The sequence below is a fragment of the Protopterus annectens genome, chromosome 13.part0, assembly GCF_019279795.1.
Source record: "Protopterus annectens isolate FY-2018-M chromosome 13.part0, PAN1.0, whole genome shotgun sequence".
NCBI lineage: Eukaryota > Metazoa > Chordata > Ceratodontiformes > Protopteridae > Protopterus > Protopterus annectens.
Genome location: NC_056747.1, coordinates 647,580,276 through 647,601,769, shown reverse-complemented (window position 1 = coordinate 647,601,769; position 21,494 = coordinate 647,580,276). Strand labels below are relative to the sequence as shown.

The following is a 21,494-nucleotide window of genomic DNA, read 5'->3' as shown; positions in this document are numbered from 1 at the left end:
CTCTACCCCTTTCCCTTAATATAACAATAACTGTATTATTTTGATAATAACTGGTGTTAAACGTCATATGGTTTCCTAATATCCATTTACTTTTCATTTATAACAAATTATTGCTTTTTTATTTCTTGGCTGTGATGATCATATCTGAATTTCAATATAAAATTGTAACATTGCTAATATGCATCTGGAGCTACCCCCACCCCCCCCACCCCCCCGGGCCTCTGCTGAAAATGGGTACATGCCCAGTCAGACTTTCCCAGTAAACAAATGTCAAACAAATAAATAAGTACACCATCTTTTCCTTGTGCTTTTAGTAAAGCAGAAGGGAAGCAGAACCTTTTGTTGCTAAGTCCATTAAATTTATATGTGTACTGGCTTTTTCACTACGAAATTGTGGTACAGTAAATATAGAATGTGCCTTTTCCACACTATAGTGCAGTCTCAGAGCTGGTATTTATAATTAGCAGGGGGTATGGAGGGTGCTTGGGGGCTTGCCCCCCCACAAAAAGATTGTGTTTTTTTAGATCCTTTGTGGTGCTATGGTTAATCAAAAAAGTATATTAAACCACAGAAACTCCGACAAAGTTCCAAACCTCATTGTTAAATAAACACTACAAAAAGATTAAAAATGTAATGAGCACTTTTGTTTTAATAATTAAAACTTCCTCAGATAAAAAAGTGTTACAGCCATGCTGTTTAACACTATGAGGTCTTGCATCACATGATGGCCAAGCCTCCAGGATAATTAAACATTTAAAGTGGTAAACATCTTTACAAATACATTGAAAGTTATGCAGGTTCTTAAGACATTTAGTAAAATGAAGACCAGCTACAATGTGAAATGAAGGCAATCATCTCTGCATTGCATTCAATTTTAGTAAACAACTTATTGAGATATGATCGTTTAACCCTGGCCAAATATTAGCATTAAGTTTTAGTTGCCGGGATAACTCACGTCTCTCTAAAAACAGTTGCCATGGACCATGGCATTCTCCCATTGAAACCTTTTTAACTATAACAAATTTAAAGGAATGAAAAGGTGCCCCCTCAACATGCTTGGCTAAAACGTTGGTCTCGTTCTTATTTTTGATGTCATTAATATGTTTGTAGACCTGGTCTTTTAGTCTTCGTTCTGTTTTGCCTATATAATAGGCTGGGCAGTTTTGACAGAGAGCTGTATACACACCACTAGGATAACAATTATAAAGGCATAGTATGAAAAAAATTACAACCATTTATCTGAAAACATTCACATATTAGTATATGTTTACATATGGAACAGCACCCACATTTTGACATTCAACTACTTTTACAAATTTTACTAACTGAGGAGCCAAAACATCCAACAATGTTTTTTAAGTTGCTTCCATACTTATAAACTATTCTAGGTTTCTCACCCACTCTTTCAAGAATATTCTTGTCCTCTCTCAAAATGCCCAAAGTCTTATCAAGTATTTTCTGAATCAGAGAACTATCGGCATTGTATTGTGTAATAAAGGAGCTGTTATATTCTGTGGCGGTTGGATAGGGACTGTTGACAAGTGCAGACCTGTCATTGTTAGTATTAGGTCCTTGATTATCAGTTACCACTAGGTCTTGCATTTTAAGTTCCTGACTAAGGGCTGAACTGTGCTGTAAAATAGATACAAAAAAAGACCCTTTCATTTATAACCTCATACATTAAATCATTGACAAACTTACATGGGTAGCTCCTATCCAAAAACATATTCTTAATGAATGCACATTTGTCCAAAAAAAATAGTCAAAATTTGGCACCATGTGTACTGGCCTTTTACTACTACACACTTTGTGGCCTAATGGTTAAGGTGTTTGCCTTACAAACACAAGATACAGGGTTTGAATCTCACAGGGGATAATTGGCTAGGCTTAAAATGGCTCGTAAGGGCAGTTAGCCTAGTACTAACCTATGAACCTATATATAGGGATGAGAACTACAATAATGCAAATATACATTTGGCAATGTCAGTTTACGGTATATTTTAGACTTGTACCTACAGTTCTCAGTCTTTAATCGGTAAAATGTCTAGATAGGGAAAGTATTAGTGTTGATTTCATAAGTGAATTTCAAGAAATGTGTGGACTGATTAATATAGTTGAAAAATTCTTTAAATTTAGCTTGGTCACCTTTCCAAACTAAAAAAAAATATCACCCAAATAATGGGTATACGGATCATAAAATTGCATGGAGTCAGAGTTAAAGAGAAACATCTCTTCCCATTTTGTCATAACAGTGTTGTCAAAACGTCCCCCACACGGTGAACCCACAGCCACCCCCATACACTGCAGAAAATACTCATGCTCAAAAATAAAAAAAGTTTTTCTTCAACACTGTTTCAAGTAGTGTCTCAAAAGTGTTGGCTTGGAATTGAGGTGCACCGTGTTCAACTAGGTATCCAGTGAACCATTGTAGCCCTGTGTTATGGAGAATAAGAGTTTACAGATCCTTGACATTGATTGTGACAAAAAAAAAAAAACAATCCTCATTGTAGCCAAGTGAATTTATTTTAAGAAAATCCCAAGAGTCTCTGCAAATATATCTCTCCTGTAAAACCAGATGTTTCAACTTTTCATCCAGGAGTTTGGCACATAGATAAGTGATAGATCACCTAGCACCCACTATGGGTCTCATTGGGGGTTCATCAATGTTTTTATGAATTTTTGGGATTCCAGTTATTATCAGAATACTTGGAAATGAGATGTTCAAAAAATTAAATTCATGTATATCAATCCCACAGTCAGTAAACAGGCCATGTGACATGTCCTTAACTTTCTTGTAGGCAATATTGAGTTCGTTGAGTGAGACTTTGGTATAGGGATCACCAGTTAATATTGGATGCTTTTTAGCAATGTAGTCAGCCTTGTCCATAATGACAAGGCTCCCTCCCTTATCAGGTTTAATAAGCCTTAGATTACGATTACTCAGGAATTTAACAAATTGTTTCTCACTTGGAAGCATGTTGTCAAGATGAATGACACTTCTCGAGTTTTTAAGGGTAGCAGGAACATCTAACTGCTATATTTTTACAAAACAAGAAATAACTGGATGAACAGGTAGGTTAAAAATACTAGATATTCTTAGTGGAGCCAGTGGACCTGAAGTCCTGTCAAACCTAAAGTTAACATTCAGTTTTGTAATATAGTGTTTAAATTCCATCAGAAGGTTGGGAGGACTGACGTGCACAAGGTACAAATGTCATGCCATGCTCAAATAAATCATCACAACCACTATCTACAGTATAGGAAGAGTAGTTATAAATTCTGAAGTCACCATTACTGTTGTAAGTAATACTGTATGGAATATTAATGTAGGGTGCAGTACAAACAAAATTTTCACTTACTTCAAGTTGGTATTCCTATGTCTGGGATTGTGCCGAAAGGTTTGACCCTTCTGGGGTAAATTGTGTTGTATTTGCTGACGCTGTTACTAATATGTGAATGTTTCAGATAAATGGTTGTAATTTTTCATGCAGGGCCTTTAAAGTTGTTACACTAGTGGTGTGTGTGCATCTCTCTGTCAAAACTGTCCATCTATAAGCAAAACAGAACGAAGACTAAAAGACCTGGTCTACAAACATATTAATGACATATAAAGTAAGAACGAGACCAGCATTTTAGCCAAGCATGTCAAGGGGGCACCTTCTCATTCCTTTAAATTTGTTATAGTTGAAAAGGTGTCAATGGGGGAACGCCATGGTCCATGGCAACTGTTTTTAGAGAGACGTGAGTTATTTTGGCAACTAGAACTTAATGCTAATATTTGGCCAGGATTAAATGATTATATCTCAAAAAGTTGTTTACTAAAATTGAATGCAATGCAAAGATGATTGCCTTTATTTCGCATTGTAGCTGATCTTCATTTTACTAAATGTCTTTAAGAACCTGCATAATGTTTACTGTATTTGTAAAGATGTTTACCACTTTAAATGTGGAATTATCCTGGAGGCTTGGCTGTCATGTGATGCAAGACCTCATAGTTTTAAACAATTTTGAACAGCATTGTTGTAACACATTTTATCTAAGGAAGTTTTAATTATTAAAACGAAAGCGCTCATTCTGTTTTTAGTCTTTTAGTATTGTTCAACACTGAGGCTTGGAACTTTGTCAGAGTCTCCGTGATTCAACACACTTTTTTTGGTTTATACAGTTTTTCTGCTTTATTTGGTCCAGGTTGTTTGATCTATGGTTAATGCTTTTGTCTATTAGGTGTCAATCACTGATGGATCAACAATTTTTATTTGTGGTGGAAGTTTATGACTAAAACAATGCACAAGAGAAAGACTAGCGGCTGCAATTTCTGTTTTATTTATTTTTTTATTTTTGTGGGGAGATAACATTTCCTAAGCTTCAGGACTTTGAATGACATTAGAAGATGCTAACAATGAAGGCTGTGAATCCTGAAGAATTGATATAGCAGCTGCATAGAGATGTGATAGATCAACATATGTTAGATGGGGGGAGAGGGATTACTTCTGTTGTTGTGGTTGTGTTTATGAGGTACATGGGAAGGTGAGGGTGATTAAGGAAGGCTGGGAGTATTTAGGGATAATACGTTTACCCTTATACTGCTAGAATAGGAATACATGTTGGAATGTGTTTGGGTGCCTCCTGCACACTCTTTTACTGACTATCTAATGTTAGTAACTCCAAATATTCCCACCTAGGGCATCTGTCTTTCAAGAATGCATATCTCCACGCCTTTGTGCTAACTACTTCAGTGATAACAAAAGTTACTGAGACAGTGATTACAGTTCTGCTGAAGGTAATTTGTACATTGTATCATTTCTGGATAGCAGTGTATGAAGTTTGCAGTTCATAACATTGTAAATCTACCTCTGACATTAACTGAAAAGCTTGTTGCAGCCGCCAAACCCAGGCCAAAGCACAGAGGCAATAAATAACCCTTGAAACCCATTGCAGTTCTAATTCTGACATGCACATTGAACTGGTTTTATATCAGATTTGTGCCATTTACCACTTATAGGTGCTACAGATGGGGTGAATGTTTACTTGTGAATATCTGCAGCTTCCATGGCACTTGTCTATATCACACATGGCTTTGTGCCAGATTCCTGCTGTCATGATCTTGTTAAAGTTGCCAGCTCCCATTGTTTGTTACTGTCAAAAGTACTTAATTTTGTAGATCTGTTTCATACAAACTGCTCCAGTATGTAAAGCTCTTCCCATTGTGCCATTTTGTCCCATATCACCGTTATCTCAAGTGATTACTGCTCTGCTACTAACTTGCTCAACCACTGCAAACTTTGACATTCAAAACCATCCTGGCTCCATAACACAGAAGAATAAAGCCCTGTGATGCAGATTGCCCAAGTCCAACTACAGCTCTGCAGCTAAAAGGGTTGAGTAGGCAATATGGGAGTGAGTAGCCATTGCCAACTCATCCATCCATGGTGGAAGTGAGGTGACTATGTTGTTGTTGCACCGACTAGTAGCAAAGACTGGGCATCTTCAATTACAGAAGGTAGAAGCCAGCTGAGAGTGGACCATGACCATGACAAAAGGTATGTCCACCAGGCACCATGCACTGTAGCCAGCAGCAGGCATGCCCAATAGTGTGCATTTAAGGAGTCTGGTATTGAGAGCCACAGCTGTCATCTCTGTGATCATCATGAGGTTAGACATACAAAACATCTTCTGCCTGGATGATGGCCTCCCTTAACTGGCTCGTACTTCATGGGGAGACAAGTAGACTAATTTCCTTTTGCTTTGTGAGGGAATAAATGGGTCAGATGGTCAGATGGCCATGGGAAGGCTGATGGTGAGGGCCCTAAATATAAATTTTGTTTGGACATTAACCAGGCTTCATGACACATAAGGATGAAACCCTGACTATGACCCAGACAACCTGAAATCAGCAGCTTGAGCCTTGGAGGAGCTGGATAGGAAAGAATGGGAATAAACAGTCAACGTCATCTCACTCATCCTAGGATCATGAGACAGTCTAACTCTCTGCAACCATGACACCTTTTAGAGAGAGAGAAATGTATGGCCTGCTGCACTAGTGGCTGGAAGGGGGTGTATTTGGCTCTGCCAAGCTACATCCATGTGGCAACCGTCATGGGCATGAGTGGGAATGAACACATCCACAGGGGAAGGCATAGCAATCCATCACAACAAGCACTGGGGAAGAGGTAAAGTTCTGAAATGGAACTACTTGTATGATGTCCATACCAAGAACACCCTCATCCCAGCAATGGGAAACAAATTGGCAAGTGTCAGTGTCTAGATGGTCTGCACGCATACATACAAAGTATATAAGAAAAAAATTGACATTTAAATGCTGTTATTATCAGGTCATGGCATGCTGTGTTTCATAGAATTCCTGAAATATAGTATGTCGAGAAGTCTCAGAGTTTCCCTATGTATTATGTATTTGTTACATTCTTGGTAATGGTTAATGTTCCCAAGGCTTTTGCATACTGAACTCACTTGTCTGTCTGCAAGACGGTATATTTATAATGATCATATTTGTGATAACTTTGTGATAGTTGATTGTTTTCTCTATTTATGGCACCTTCATGTTTATGTCTTTTTCTCTTTTTAGCCATGCACATCAGATTGTTTCTCAGATATTATAATTGGAGTCAAGTATTCCCTCCGAAATTCAGATGAAACTCGCGATAATCCAGCTCCTGTTCTAGACAAATTCAGCACACTCTCCAACAACTTCTCTGTGAGTATTGGAACATAAGTCATTTGTGTATCTCTTTATACTTATAGGTTCATAGGTTCATAGTTGTTTACTAGGTTAACCACCGCAATTGCCTTTTTAAGCCTAGCTATGCATCCCAAATCTCTGACAAGTTCTGATACCCTTGATAAGTGTAAGTATGGGCCTGGGAGATTTAACCATTTACAGATTACTTGTTTGCATTACAGACATAGGTGCCAAAGCAGGGATGAATTCCCAGTTTTCCATCCAGTTGTCCAAGTTGCACTTGAATTGGGTTAGGGAGGAACTCTGCTTCACATGGATGGGGAGCCTGTTTCATAGACAGGGTAGTCTCTGGGATACATGCCTGTCTCTCCAGCAGGTCCTATTTATATCACAGGAAAGGTTTAAGTCTTTAGAATGGGTAATTCTGGTACTGTTTGTTTTGTGGATATGCAGAAGGTCCATCAGAGTGGGGTCTGACAATCCCCAGTATGCTAGGCATAGATCTCCTCTCAAAAGCCTGTATGAGACAGAATACAGAGATAGGGCCTTGAGATGGTCTGCATAGGACATATTACTTATGCCCTGTATCCTTTTAGTAAGGAACTTCTGTGAACGTTTCAGTTGTTGGATATGCCTGGTTAGGGACATACGAAAGGAGGCATTATACTCAATGATAGCTCTGATGAATGCCGGATACAGTGGAACAATGACCTCCTTGGACTTAGATGCCATACATTTGTTTATAAGTTGTGCAACGTAGAACGATTTCCTCACCACTGTAGACACATGATGATCAAAGGCTAGATTATTATCTATGTGTGCCCCTAAGTCCCTGACTACTGGGTAAACTCTAAGGGGTGTGTTGTCAATATGATAGTTACCAGGGATGGATGACTTCCCAAAGGATACTATTATGCATTTCTTGGCATTTAGTTTTAGTCCATGGCTCTGACACCAGTTGTTTCTCTGTGCTAGCCCCTCCTGAAAAACATTTGTGTCAGTGTGAGATTCAATGACAGCTCCTAATTTGCAATCATCTGCATATTTAGTCAGACAGAGACCACTGAAATTGGCCTTGACTTCTGAAAAGTAAATGCCAAAAAGGAGCAGTCCAAGGACTGATCCCTGAGGGACTCCACTTGTGACTGGCCTCTTTGTAGAGGTGACCCCCCCAATTCTAACATCCTGGATCCTGTCTGTGAGCCAGTTGGCTATCCACCGGGTGACATACGGGTTTGTACCTAACCTCTTGAGTTTGTCAACAATGCCTGAGTGGGGTATTGTGTTGAATGCCTTGGTCAGATCAAGGTAGGCAGTGTGAACGATTTTGCCCATATTGATTGTTTTGGTGACCTTTTCAAAGAAGTCCAACAGGTTGAGTAGGCATGATCTGCCCTTGACGAAAACAAACTGGGTTGGGTTCAGTGTCTGGAGGTTTACTATATCTCTATTGATCATCTCCATGATAATTATTTCTGTGGCTTTACATATAAGACTGGTGAGACTTATGGGTCTCTAGTTTCCAGGGTCTGTTGATGGCCCACCTTTGTGCAGAGGGATGACTGCTACCTTTCTTCATTCATGAGGCATGAAACCTGTTTGGAGGCTGCAGTTAAATAGTAGTTCCAGAGGCCCTGATAGGTCATGTTTCATGCTATTTTGAAGGCATCCTGGGATATTGCCTGGGTCCATTGATGCAGTGTTCTTGGTCTTAGAGAGAGCATTAAGGACCTGTTCCCAAGCTATAGTAGGGGGAGATATATTTGATGATATTTCCTGAGGGAAGGTTGAGGGGGAGAGAGGAGTAAAGTTGAAGCTGAAGTTATCAGTCAGGAGGTTTGCTATATCTTCTGGGTCAGTATAGGTGGCTCCATTTACAATGAGCTCTGCACACACTTGTGTATTGCCTTTGAGGTTGTGGACATAGCTAAAGAATGCTTTGTGGCTGTCCTTGGCCTGAGAGGCCAAGCCTACCTCAAATTTGGCTTTAGTAGATTTTATTTGTCCTCTGAGTTGTTTGTTTAGTTTGAGAGTGCTTTTATCCTGCTGGGTGCTGCACCTCCTAATTTTTGCCATAATTTTCTTCCTCCTGTTATACAGCCAATTGATTTGTGATTCCACCAGGGTGGCTAGTTTTTTGAGTTAGTTCTGTACTTCTTACTGGTGGATACAGCTGCCTCTGTGCAGCTATTAACATGGTTGTACAGGGTTTCTGTGAACAGTTCTGCATAGGTAGAAGTGTTCTCAGGGTTTATGAGGGCTTGAAGTTTTGCCAGGTTCTTACCTAATAACAGATAATCCCAGTTTAGCTGGGTGTCCAGGTTTTATTTTTACTTCAAAGGAGACCATTTTGTGGTCTGACCTTTTCAGGGAAGGCATTATAGTAGAGGGTGTGCAGCATTCTCCTATATTAGTGAGGACCAGATCCAATATAGTTGCACCCCTGGTTGGTGTATTGATTATCTCAACCAGGGAGTTTGTGTTTACAAAATCCAGGAATCTCTGTGCATGTACATTTGGTGTCATATAGGATTCCCAGTTAATAATGGGGTAATTAAAGTCACCCATTATTATGGTATTTGGTTTGATGGTTAGTGTTTCTAATAAGTTTAAATACATGGTATGGGTTTCCTGGGTCATAGAGGGGACCTATAGTTCTATAGTTTGCAAAGAAGTGGTGTTGGATTTTACCTATGATGGTTTGAACATGAAGCAGCTCAAGTGCATTGTCCTATTTGACCAGCCTTGATGTATATTTATTTTTGATGTAAAAAGAGACACCTCCACCTTTAGTCCCTGCCTGTGAAATAGCTGGTCTAAATGTGTGGAAGGCCCTATAATCTTGCACTGTTGGTGTATTCTCCATGGCTTTAAACCACATCTCAGTGACTGTACAGATATCAGCATTCTCTAGGGTAAAGATAGCTTCTAGGGAATGGAGTTTTTTGTTTAGCCTCCTAGCATTGAGCAGTAATACCTTTAGATTTTCTTGGTTTTGATTTGCTATGTCAGAAGTACTTTCAGTTTGGCATTGCCTAAAAAAAGCACTATGGAGGAAGACAATGTTTTAGCTAATATTCCAAAGCCTAGATGATAGAGGCACAGACCATCTGTGGCAGAGCAGCATGGTCTGTTGGCCATCTCCTCCCATGCTGACAAATATTGCACCACCTTAGAATGACATCAGAAACTAAGCCAATTATTAAAGTCAGTCATCTTTTGTTCATATTGTGTCATCATCCTTGGAGAAGGTAAAATGCTGCTCAGTGCTAGGCTCATACTTGCCTGAGACACATATTCCGAGAGCTCCATGATGTCTTTCATCAGATAGTCTAGGGAGGTACGTCTCAGGTCATTTACTGCCACATGGACTATGACTGAGTCATATTGGTAATTGTGGTCCAGTGACCTGAGTGCATGCGTAATGTGGTGGATCATAGTTCCTAATAAGCCACTTACCATAACTTTCTTCCTACTCAGCCTGGTGAGAGGGACATCAGTGTGTCTCACAATGATTGATAGTGGATTTTTACGTACCGGGTTACCAGCCCTGACACACAACCTTCAACGAAGGCACGCCCCATTCACTTATGCCTCCACACAGAAGACGCTCTAGCTGAGAATTGAATGGGACAATGTCTTGCTATGAGGCGACAATTCTACCGCAGCACCTATGAAAATAAAATTGATTCAGAGTTAACATCTGAATCATATGATAAAGTGTCCTTGAATGAATATAACCAGGCCAATTATGGGATTAAAATTTATATCAATGACCTGTTTATAACAATTACTAGAATGTTGGATTGTGTAGTGACTTACCTTATGGCTTAGAGGTAGAGGCTCCATAAGAAGTAGCTTTATGTGTTGATGTGGGTATTGTTTTGAGAGAGCACATTTGGGGCTGCTGAAGGTATTTCTTATGTGTACTTTGTCTAGGAGGTTGTTGTAGTTTAGGAAGGTTACATGTAAGTGCCTTAGCATATGTGGGTCAATTCGTCTGCTTGAATTGTGCATGATGAGTGAGCATGTGTACTACTGACAACCTTATTGACATTAGGAATACTTTTATGTGAGAACTTTGCCTCCAGTGACATTGTGTAAATACATCTCTCAATACCATATCAATTTGTCTGAGAATTAACTCATTGACAGTAAACATGATGTAATTTCTACATTGCCTCAGGATGCCCATATCCACCAAGCTGGTAACAGAGACAGTAGGAAAGTTCATATCCATGGCAACAGACCCTTTTTTATTGATTGGACTGTTGGAGTGAGAATATCAGTCACTGTCAGGAGTATCCGGTTTGCAACTATGTGGACTGTGCTTGTCACTGCAAACTAGTTGTCCTGTGTGCAACTAGATATTGGAGACATTTCAGTTGTGCTTTTACAGGAAAAATATCACTCATGGTGTACAGAGCACTGCCAAGCAGTTGAGAGGAAACTAATATGTAGACCCTGAAAATTTAGGGATGAAGTATTTAGGCAGATATTCTGAAGTTATAAACAAATCAAGCATTACTTACTGAAAACAAAGAATTAGCTTGTCAAAAATTATGAAAAGAGGGGAGTCGCATGAATGCCTACTGCCTGGCTACAATGCTGGTCTCACCACAGCATCACTCTGTTGGGATACAATGCCCCTTGTGTCTTCTCTCACCAGAAGCAAAATGTTAGCACAAATCCCAAGAAGAGAAGTAGGCCATGGCCTGTTTGGTGATCTACAGTCTTGTAAACAAACACAAATAGAAACTCCAAAAACCAAAAACCAGCGTGGCAAACGTAGTTAGAAGTAATTCCTTTATTTACTGAAGCGCTTTTTGTCCGATTAAATACACAAACTTTATCAGATAAAGTAAAAAGTGAGCTGTTACTTTTTAAATAAGCAGAGAAATGCATCAGCTGACATTCGACATTTAAAACAACATACCTTATTTTTAAAATCCTTCTTGTTAAAAAACTTTTTATATTAAAATACTTCTATTATTAGTAAATTATTACAAATCAAGCAAAAGTTATTACAGACATAAAACTAAATCCAATTCCACAATTAAAACCAGTTTTGACATTGGACTAATGAAGGACCCATCCTATTATGGGATTACATTAGCCAGCCCATTCCAAGCAGCAGCAGCAAATGTAAAACTATTTTAAACTCAATAAAGCTTAAAGGTAAATTATAATATCTACCTACAATTACTGGAACAACAAAGTACTAATAAAACATACAGATTATTCATCAATCTATCTGCGAAGACTTTTTAATTTTAATATAGGCATAATTGAACACATATCATTCAGACCCGGTAAATTATATGCATATAACCGGATCTGCTAAAGTAATTCCAACCTCTCCAATTCTACCTCTATTGGTCCCCCTCTCATATTTGGAACCAGCTGATCCAAAATCCAAAACTTAAATGCAAGGCTAGGATATTCCGAAATATGCTTAGCCAATGCATTTTCTTGTTTAAGTTTACCTATGCTATAAACATGTTCATATATTCTTTCTCTCAATCTATGAGTTGTCTTGCCCACATAAAAGCATGGGCAATACTGACACTTAGCTAGGTAAACCATCATTTTGGAATTACAATTATATTTTCCTTTGCTTGTCAAGTCAAAATTATTAATACTTAAAGAATTACCCACTAAAATGTACTTACAGTATGAACAAGAACCACAATATTGCATTCCCTTCCGATTATTATTATTATTATGTATGCTTTCAAATAAATCTTTAAATTTTTTATCTCTTCTTACAATAAATTTAGGTATTTCCCCTACTTTATCCAATATTTTCTTACTTTCCTTAGGTATATTCCAATTTTTGCATACAATACTTTTTAAGTAGTAAAAATCAGTATTAAAAGTAAGGATAAAGCTATGCCCAAATCCTGAAGTATCTTTGACTGAGGTGGTATCTAGAGAAGCATCCATTACTTCCAAAGTCTGATTCCCATATGTATTCGTTGATACCTCATGGGTTACTTCCTCTATGCCGCCATTCACGATAGGTGTATAAATACCACTAAGTCTCTTTCGTTTTACCTCATCTATAATATTATCTACGAATGTATTAGGAAGTATCTCTTCTAAGAAACATATGTTTTAAATTCCTGCATTCATTATCAGAATCATCCTCCCTTGAAGTCATTCGTGCTGCCCTCACTAATTGTCCTTATACTATAGACTTTTTTTGAAAAGTGGGATGCGCACTTGAAAAATGTAGGAATGTGTTAGAATAGAAAGGCTTCCTATAAATTCTTGTTTCATACTTTTTGTGGATATTATTCTTAACTAATAATAAGTCCAAGAATGGAATTTGTTTTTCCTCGAAGTTATATGTAAACTCAAGAAAATCCGTGGTTTGATTAAAGTAATGTACAAGGTCCTTAGCATGGTCTTCCTTACCTTTAAATAATATAAATAAATCATGCAGGTACCATGCGTAATATATTATTTGTGAATTTATAACTTCATTATTAAATATAAAGGACCTTTCCCAATAATTCATAACCAGATTCGCAAAGCTTGAGCCGAAAGGTGAACCCATTACCACCCCGCTTTTCTGATGAAAAAAAATTATTCTTAAATGTTATGAAATTATGGGCCAATACTATGTTAAGTAATTCTTCTACTAAAATCAGTTCCGATGTGGGTGCACCTTTTTCCTTAAGGTTCAAGATGACCCAGTCTATGCCTAGTTCCTGTGGAATTGATGTGTAGAGGTCCTTTACATCCACTGTTAATAAGTTATTATATTCTTCAAAAATTATATGATTAATCTTTTCCAAAAAGAACCAAGAATCTTTATACACATTTCAGATACCACATACTTCTTAAGGAGTCCATCTACTACTTTTGCACATGCATAAGTTGCACAATTCCTACCATCCACAATAGGTCTAAGAGGTGGATCACTTAAATTCTTATGTATTTTAGGCACACCAAATATAGTAGCAGCAGTAGGTGCTGGCATAATCAAATAGTTATACAAATCAATATCTATTCTCTCTGTTATAAACAGGTCATTGATATAAATTTTAATCCCATTATTGGCCTGGTTATATTCATTCAAGGACACTTTATCATATGATTCAGATGTTAACACTGAATCAGTTTTATTTTCATAGGTGCTGCGGTAGCATTGTCGCCACTTAGCAAGACATTGTCCCATTCAATTCTCAGCTAGAGCGTCTTCTGTGTGGAGGCATAGGTGAATGGGGCATGCCTTCGTTGAAGGTTGTGTGTCAGGGCTGGTAACCCGGTACGTAAAAATCCACTACCAATCATTAGCGGACTGGAGTTCCGCTGTGGCGACCCCTAACCGGGAAAAGCCGAAAAACACAAACAAGTCTACCAGATCCCTAAAAACCAGACCTCCACCTTTATCTGGTTTCATAATGCAAACCATTGTGTCCTTTAAATACTTAATCCAGTCAAGTTCTTCCCTTGACAGATTATCTTTACTTCTAGCACCATTCCTCCATTGATCCATGTGCCTAAAATCAAGTTCACACATTTTTTCAAAAATATATAAAAGATTTTGCAATGGTGGGTTATAAGTGCTAGGGATTTTTAGTTGATTAGCATCCGTTGTATTTATATTACCAAGAAGTACTGCCAAATTTAGTTTTCTCACAAACATTTTTAAGTCTACTATACAATTAGTAACATTCAGTCTTTTTGAAGGTGTGAACGTGAGGTCTTTAGCTAGCAAATTAGCTAGCTCAACAGGGACATCCACTGAGGAGTAGTTATAAATGGAAAAGTCGCCCTCAAAGTTTCTAATAATAAAGGATTACTATTCGAATCATTTTCTAATGACTCACTTATTTCCATCTGTTGTGTTTTTTTCTTTGATTTCGTTTGCTCTGTATTCTCCCCCTCTGAAAACCCTGGTGATTGTTGCCCCATTGGTTATTATTATTAGACCGCATATTAGAAGCGGACTGATTCTGTAAACGCTGACTTCTACATAGCCCTTCATCATTAGTTTCTTCATTTGAGGAAAAGCCTGTTTGCGAGTTGGTATCAGCACAATCCCTGTGCAAAGTGTTGGTCACTTCCATATTCCGCTCTTGTATACTTATATCATGTTGGTTTTGTGTACTTCCCAATTGCAAGTTGGTATTTGTATTTCCTTCCCCTTCTTTCCCATTCCCACCTATTCTCCACTGTTGTGCTGGCGGTGGGCATGGGTAAGCTGTCCCTTGCTGGTATTGCAAACGATCACATTGCAATTTTTTACATTTCACTGCCCTTGCCTTGTTCACAAATGAATCAATTGTCTGAAAAATATGTGAATATTCATATTTGTATCTGTTGAAATCAGGGTGCAATTTAATCTGAGTATCTAATACAGTAATATTGTCCTTTAATTCTTCTACTGTTATTGCATAATTTTTACTCATCACATCCAACAGTTCAAGGCCCTGTTTATTGAATAATTTAATTAAATCCACACGAAAATGAGAGCCAGGGATAAGGCCTGTAGGATACTGACAAATTCTGAGACCGTTAAGCACTAATTCAAGTCTCATACATTCAGTAAAATATTCAATTTCAAGGCTGAGTTTGTTATATTTCAACAGTATATGATCAAATAAATTCAATAACTCCACCAAATTAGACTCCTCCCTAGCCGGACACACCATTGTAGCTGTAGAATTAGATTGGATCAGGCCCATAGGTGTAGTGAGCCATTCCATTATATTCGGAAGTCCAATAAGCCCTGGGTTCGGAGTGCCAGTTACATCCACTAAGACTGGATGGTTTGTTGTATTAGCATTAATACCACTGGTACTGCTTTGCCCTCACAAATTAAATCCACCTTGACCATTAGGGATAGATGCCGATGATATCGAGGAAGATGGTCGTTGATTAAATGCTGCTGCTGCTGTTGGCACCATACCGGTATTGTGAACAGCATTATTAGAACTTATACTGGCTCTGTTTACAATGTTCATAGTAGAACCCTGATGTTGCTGCTGGCTATGTAGAACGCTAAGCGTATCTACTTTCTCCATCAATCTCTCCACTTGTTGTGCTAAAGCTTGCACAACAGTAAGGAATCTATTGTTGTTATCAGCTTCAGTCGCTGATACAGTCGCTGTTGCAGGAAAAAGTTCAGGAGAATTATCCAACTGGTTGTTTGCCATACTGAAAACCACTGAACCAAGCAAACACAAATAGAAAATCCAAAAACCAGTGTGGCAAACGTAGTTAGAAGTAATTCCTTTATTTACTGAAGTGCTTTTTGTCCGATTAAATACATGAACTTCATCAGATAAAGTAAAAAGTGAGCTGTTACTTTTTAAATAAGCAGAGAAATGCAGCAGCTGACATTCACCATTTAAAACAACATACCTTATTTTTAAAATCCTTCTTGTTAAAAAACTTTTTATATTAAAATACTTCTATTATTAGTAAATTATTACATATCAAGCAAAAGTTATTACAGACATAAAACTACATCCAATTCCACAATTAAAACCAGTTTTGACATTGGACTAATGAAGGACCCATCCTATTAGTGGATTACATTAGCCAGTCCATTCTAATCTGCAGCGGCAAGTGTAAAACTATTTTAAACTCAATAGAGCTTAAAGGTAAATTATAATATCTACCTACAATTACTGGAACAACAAAGTACTAATAAGTCCTATTAAAACATACAGATTATTCATCAATCTATCTGCGAAGACTTTTTAATTTTAATATAGGCTTAACTGAACACATATCATTCAGACATGGTAAATTGTATGCACATAACCGGATCTGCCAAAGTAATTCCAACCTCTCCAATTCTACCTCTATTGGTCCCCTTCTCATATTTGGAACCAGCTGATCCAAAATCCAAAACTTAAATGAATGGCTAGGATAGTCCGAAATATGCTTAGCCAATGCATTTTTTTGTTTAAGTTTACCTATGCTATAAACATGTTCATATATTCTTTCTCTCAATCTACGAGTTGTCTTGCCCACATAAAAGCATGGGCAATACTGACACTTAGCTAGGTAAACCACCATTTTGGAACTACAATTATATTTTCCTTTGCTTGTCAAGTCAAAATTACTAATACTTAAAGAATTACCCACTAAAATGTACTTATAGTATGAACAAGAACCACAATATTGCATTCCCTTCCAATTATTATTATTATGTATGCTTTCAAATAAATCTATAAAGATTGTATCTCTTCTTACAATAAATTTAGGTATTTCCCCTACTTTATCCAATATTTCCTTACTTTCCTTAAGTATATTCCAATTTTTGCATACAATATTTTTAAGTGGTAAAAATCAGTATTAAAAGTAAGGATAAAGCTATGCCCAAATCCTGAAGTATCTTTGACAGAGGTGACATCTAGAGAAGCATCCATTACTTCCAAAGTCTGATTCCCATATGTATTCGTTGATACCTCATGGGTTACTTCCTCTATGCCGCCATTCACGATAGGTGTATAAATACCACTAAGTCTCTTTCCTTTTACCTCATCTATAATATTATCTAGGAATGTATTAGGATAAGCTCTTCTAAGAAACATATGTTTTAAATTCCTGCATTTATTATCAAAATCATCCTCCCTTGAAGTCATTTGTGCTGTCCCTCACTAATTGTCCTTTTACTACAGACTTTTTTTGAAAAGTGGGATGCGCATTTGAAAAATGTAGGAATGTGTTAGAATAGAAAGGCTTCCTATAAATTCTTGTTTCATACTTTTTGTGGATATTATTATTAACTAATAATACGTCCAAGAATGGAATTTGTTTTTCCTCAAAGTTATATGTAAACTCAAGAAAATCCGTGGTTTGATTAAAGTAATGTACAAGGTCCTTAGCTTGGTCTTCCTTACCTTTAAATAATATAAATATATCATCCAGGTACCATGTGTAATATATTATTTGTGAATTTATAACTTCATTATTAAATATAAAGGACCTTTCCCAAAAATTCATAACCAGATTTGCAAAGCTTGAGCCACAAGGTAAACCCATTGCCACCCTGCTTTTCTGATGAAAAAAAATATTCTTAAATGTTATGAAATTATGGGCCAATACTATGTTAAGTAATTCTTCTACTAAAATCAGTTCCGATGTGGGTGCACCTTTTTCTTTAAGGTTGAAGATGACCCATTCTATGCCTAGTGCCTGTGGAATTGACGTGTAGAAGTCATTTATATCCACTGTTAATAAGTTATTATATTCTTCAAAAATTATATCATTAATCTTTTCCAAAAAGGACCAAGAATCTTTACTTATACATGTTTCAGATACCACATACTTCTTAAGGAGTCCATCTACTACTTTTGCACATGCATAAGTTGCACAATTCTTACCATCCACAATAGGTCTAAGAGGTGGATCACTTAAATTCTTATGTATTTTAGGCAAACCAAATATAGTAGGAGCAATAGGTGCTGGCATAATCAAATAGTTATATAATTCAATATCTATTCTCTCTTGTTATAAACAGGCCACTGTTATAAATTTTAATCCTATTATTGGCCTGGTTATATTCATTCAAGGACACTTTATCATATGATTCAGATGTTAACATTGACTCAATGTTATTTTCATTGTCTACCAGGTCCATAAAAACCAGACCTCCACCTTTATCTGGTTTCATAATACGAACCCTTGTGTCCTTTAAATACTTAATCCAGTCAAGTTCTTCCCTTGACAGATTATCTTTACCTCTAGCACCATTCCTCCATTGATCCATGTGCCTAAAATCAAGTTCACACATTTTTTCAAAAATATATAAAAGATTATGCAATGGTGGGGTATAAGTGCTAGGGATTTTGAATTGATTAGCATCTGTTGTATTTATATTACCAAGAAGTACTGCCAAATTTAGTTTTCTTACAAACATTTTACGTATTATTAGTTAAGAATAATATCCACAAAAAGTATGAAACAAGAATTTATAGGAAGCCTTTCTATTCTAACACATTCCTACATTTTTCAAATGCGCATCCCACTTTTCAAAAAAAGTCTATAGTAAAAGGACAATTAGTCAGGGCAGCACAAATGACTTCAAGGGAGGATGATTTTGATAATGAATGCAGGAATTTAAAACATATGTTTCTTAGAAGAGCTTATCCTTATACATTCCTAGATGATATTATAGATGAGGTAAAAGGAAAGAGACTTAGTGGTATTTATACACCTACTGTGAATGGTGGCATAGAGGAAGTAACCCATGAGGTATCAACGAATACATATGGGAATCAGACTTTGGAAGTAATGGATGCTTCTCTAGATACCACCTCAGTCAAATATACTTCAGGATTTGGGCATAGCTTTATCCTTACTTTTAATACTGATTTTTACTACTTAAAAAATATTGTATGCAAAAATTGGAATATACTTAAGGAAAGTAAGGAATATTGGATAAAGTAGGGGAAATACCTAAATTAATTGTAAGAAGAGATAAAATCTTTAAAGATTTATTTGAAAGCATACATAATAATAATAATAATTGGAAGGGAATGCAATATTGTGGTTCTTGTTCATACTGTAAGTACATTTTAGTGGGTAATCTTTTAAGTATTAATAATTTTGACTTGACAAGCAAAGGAAAATATACTTGTAATTCCAAAATGGTGGTTTACCTAGCTAAGTGTCAGTATTGCCCATGCTTTTAAGTGGGCAAGACAATTCGTAGATTGAGAGAAAGAATATATGAACATGTTTATAGCATAGGTAAACTTAAACAAGAAAATGCATTGGCTAAGCATATTTCGGAATATCCTAGCCATGCATTTAAGTTTTGGATTTTGGATCAGCTGGTTCCAAATATGACAGGGGGACCAATAGAGGTAGAATTGGAGAGGTTGGAATTACTTTGGCAGATCCGGTTATATGCATATAATTTACCAGGTCTGAATGATATGTGTTCAATTATGCCTGTATTAAAATTAAAAAGTCTTCGCATATAGATTGATGAATAATCTGTATGTTTTAATAGGACTTATTAGTACTTTGTTGTTCCAGTAATTGTAGGTAGATATTATAATTTACCTTTAAGCTCTGTTGCGTTTAAAATAGTTTTACACTTGCCGCTGCTGCTTGGAATGGACTGGCTAATGTAATCCACTAATAGGATGGGTCCTTCATTAGTCCAATGTCAAAACTGGTTTTAATTGTGGAATTGGATGTAGTTTTATGTCTGTAATAACTTTTGCTTGATTTGTAATAATTTACTAATAATAGAAGTATTTTAATATAAAAAGTTTTTTAACAAGAAGGATTTTAAAAATAAGGTATGTTGTTTTAAATGTCGAATGTCAGCTGATGCATTTCTCTGCTTATTTAAAAAGTAACAGCTCACTTTTTACTTTATCTGATGAAGGCAATAACTTTTGCTTGATTTGTAATAATTTACTAATAATAGATGTATTTTAATATAAAAAGTTTTTTAACAAGAAGCATTTTAAAAATAAGGTATGTTGTTTTAAATGTTGAATGTCATCTGATGCAATTCTCTGCTTATTTAAAAAGTAACAGCTCACTTTTTACTTTATCTGATGAAGTTTGTGTATTTAATCAGACGAAAAGCGCTTCAGTAAATAAAGGAATTACTTTTAACTACATTTGCCACACTGGTTTTTGGTTTTTGGAGGATCTACAGTCTTGTCCCAGATGATGTAAAGGCCTGTAGGCTTGTAGCCTTTTTCTGGTAGATGCCTCAAATAGCATCCAGGCCAATCAGGTATGTTAAGCACAGACACTCACTTTCCAGCCAGAAACAGTCAGGGATCAATGCACTGTGCTCCTACTCTCACCAGGATCAGAATATAAGCACAGATTCCAAGCTGTCACCTATAAAGCAGTTATTAGGCTTTCTGGTGATCAGCAGTTTCCAAGAAATAATGTCACTGTACTTCTTCTCTCACCAGGAGAAAACAGAAGCAGTAATCCCAAGATGACTGCTGAGAGGCAGAATGTGGGCTCTCCAATAACTGGTGGTCTTGCATTAGATGCTTAAAGGTAAGATGAAAAAAAAGGTTTATCCTAAACACTGTAGTGTGCACTAAGCAGTTAGATATGAGAGTGGGTAATTTAAGTTTTAGCTGTCTAAAAAGTTACGTTTTAGTGGACAGCCACTATTTTTAAAAGAGACAGAGTGAAAGGGGGTGAGCACTTTTGTATTTTGGTTCTATGGAATACAGTAGGATGTCCAATAAATGTAAATAGTTGAAGGGGAGTTATTTCACAAAATGATAATTTTGTGCTTACACCAGCCAGTAAAAGAAGAGAGGAAATGAGATATATGGTCAAATTAACATAAGGGGCGGACAACTAGAAAGACAGCGGTGTTTAAGAACACAACACTGACAGGGTGGGAGGGTAGTAAAATTCTGTCTGATTCACAAGAGACAGAGCTGTGGTCTCTTTTCAAGTTTTAGTGTGCAGTTAAACGCAGAATACAAGTAAAAACACAATGTTAAGAAAACAAATCACAGTATACAAAATAGATAAAGGCAATAAATTAATACAAAATACAAGTAATAAAAAGCATACCAACCTTTCCCTCACAACAAGCTGTAGTAGAGTCTGGGTGAGCCTTTCCAGTAAAGCAGACAAATAACTTGTGTCCTAATATTTCAGCCTAGACTCCATTCACAGCTCAGATTTAGTTGTGGTCAGTTATGCATTTTTATTAGCTTCTTCCCTTTTCACATTGTTCCCATACTTAGTGCATTTATTTCAGGCTTGCTATGAGCCAGATACAGACTCTCCTCCTAATATAAGACATATAACTCAAATTATTGAGTTA

The 21,494-nt window shown here is 36.8% G+C and overlaps 1 protein-coding gene across 1 annotated transcript in view; it reads left to right on the top strand.

The window, feature by feature from the left end:
- ITGAE (integrin subunit alpha E) overlaps positions 1 to 21,494 on the top strand; it is a 1,198,231-nt gene that overhangs the window by 975,070 nt on the left and 201,667 nt on the right. Inside the window, exon 29 of the mRNA XM_044054873.1 lies at positions 6,584 to 6,712. Within this exon, the coding sequence (XP_043910808.1) occupies positions 6,584 to 6,712 (129 nt within the window). The remainder of the gene's footprint in view (positions 1 to 6,583; positions 6,713 to 21,494) is intronic.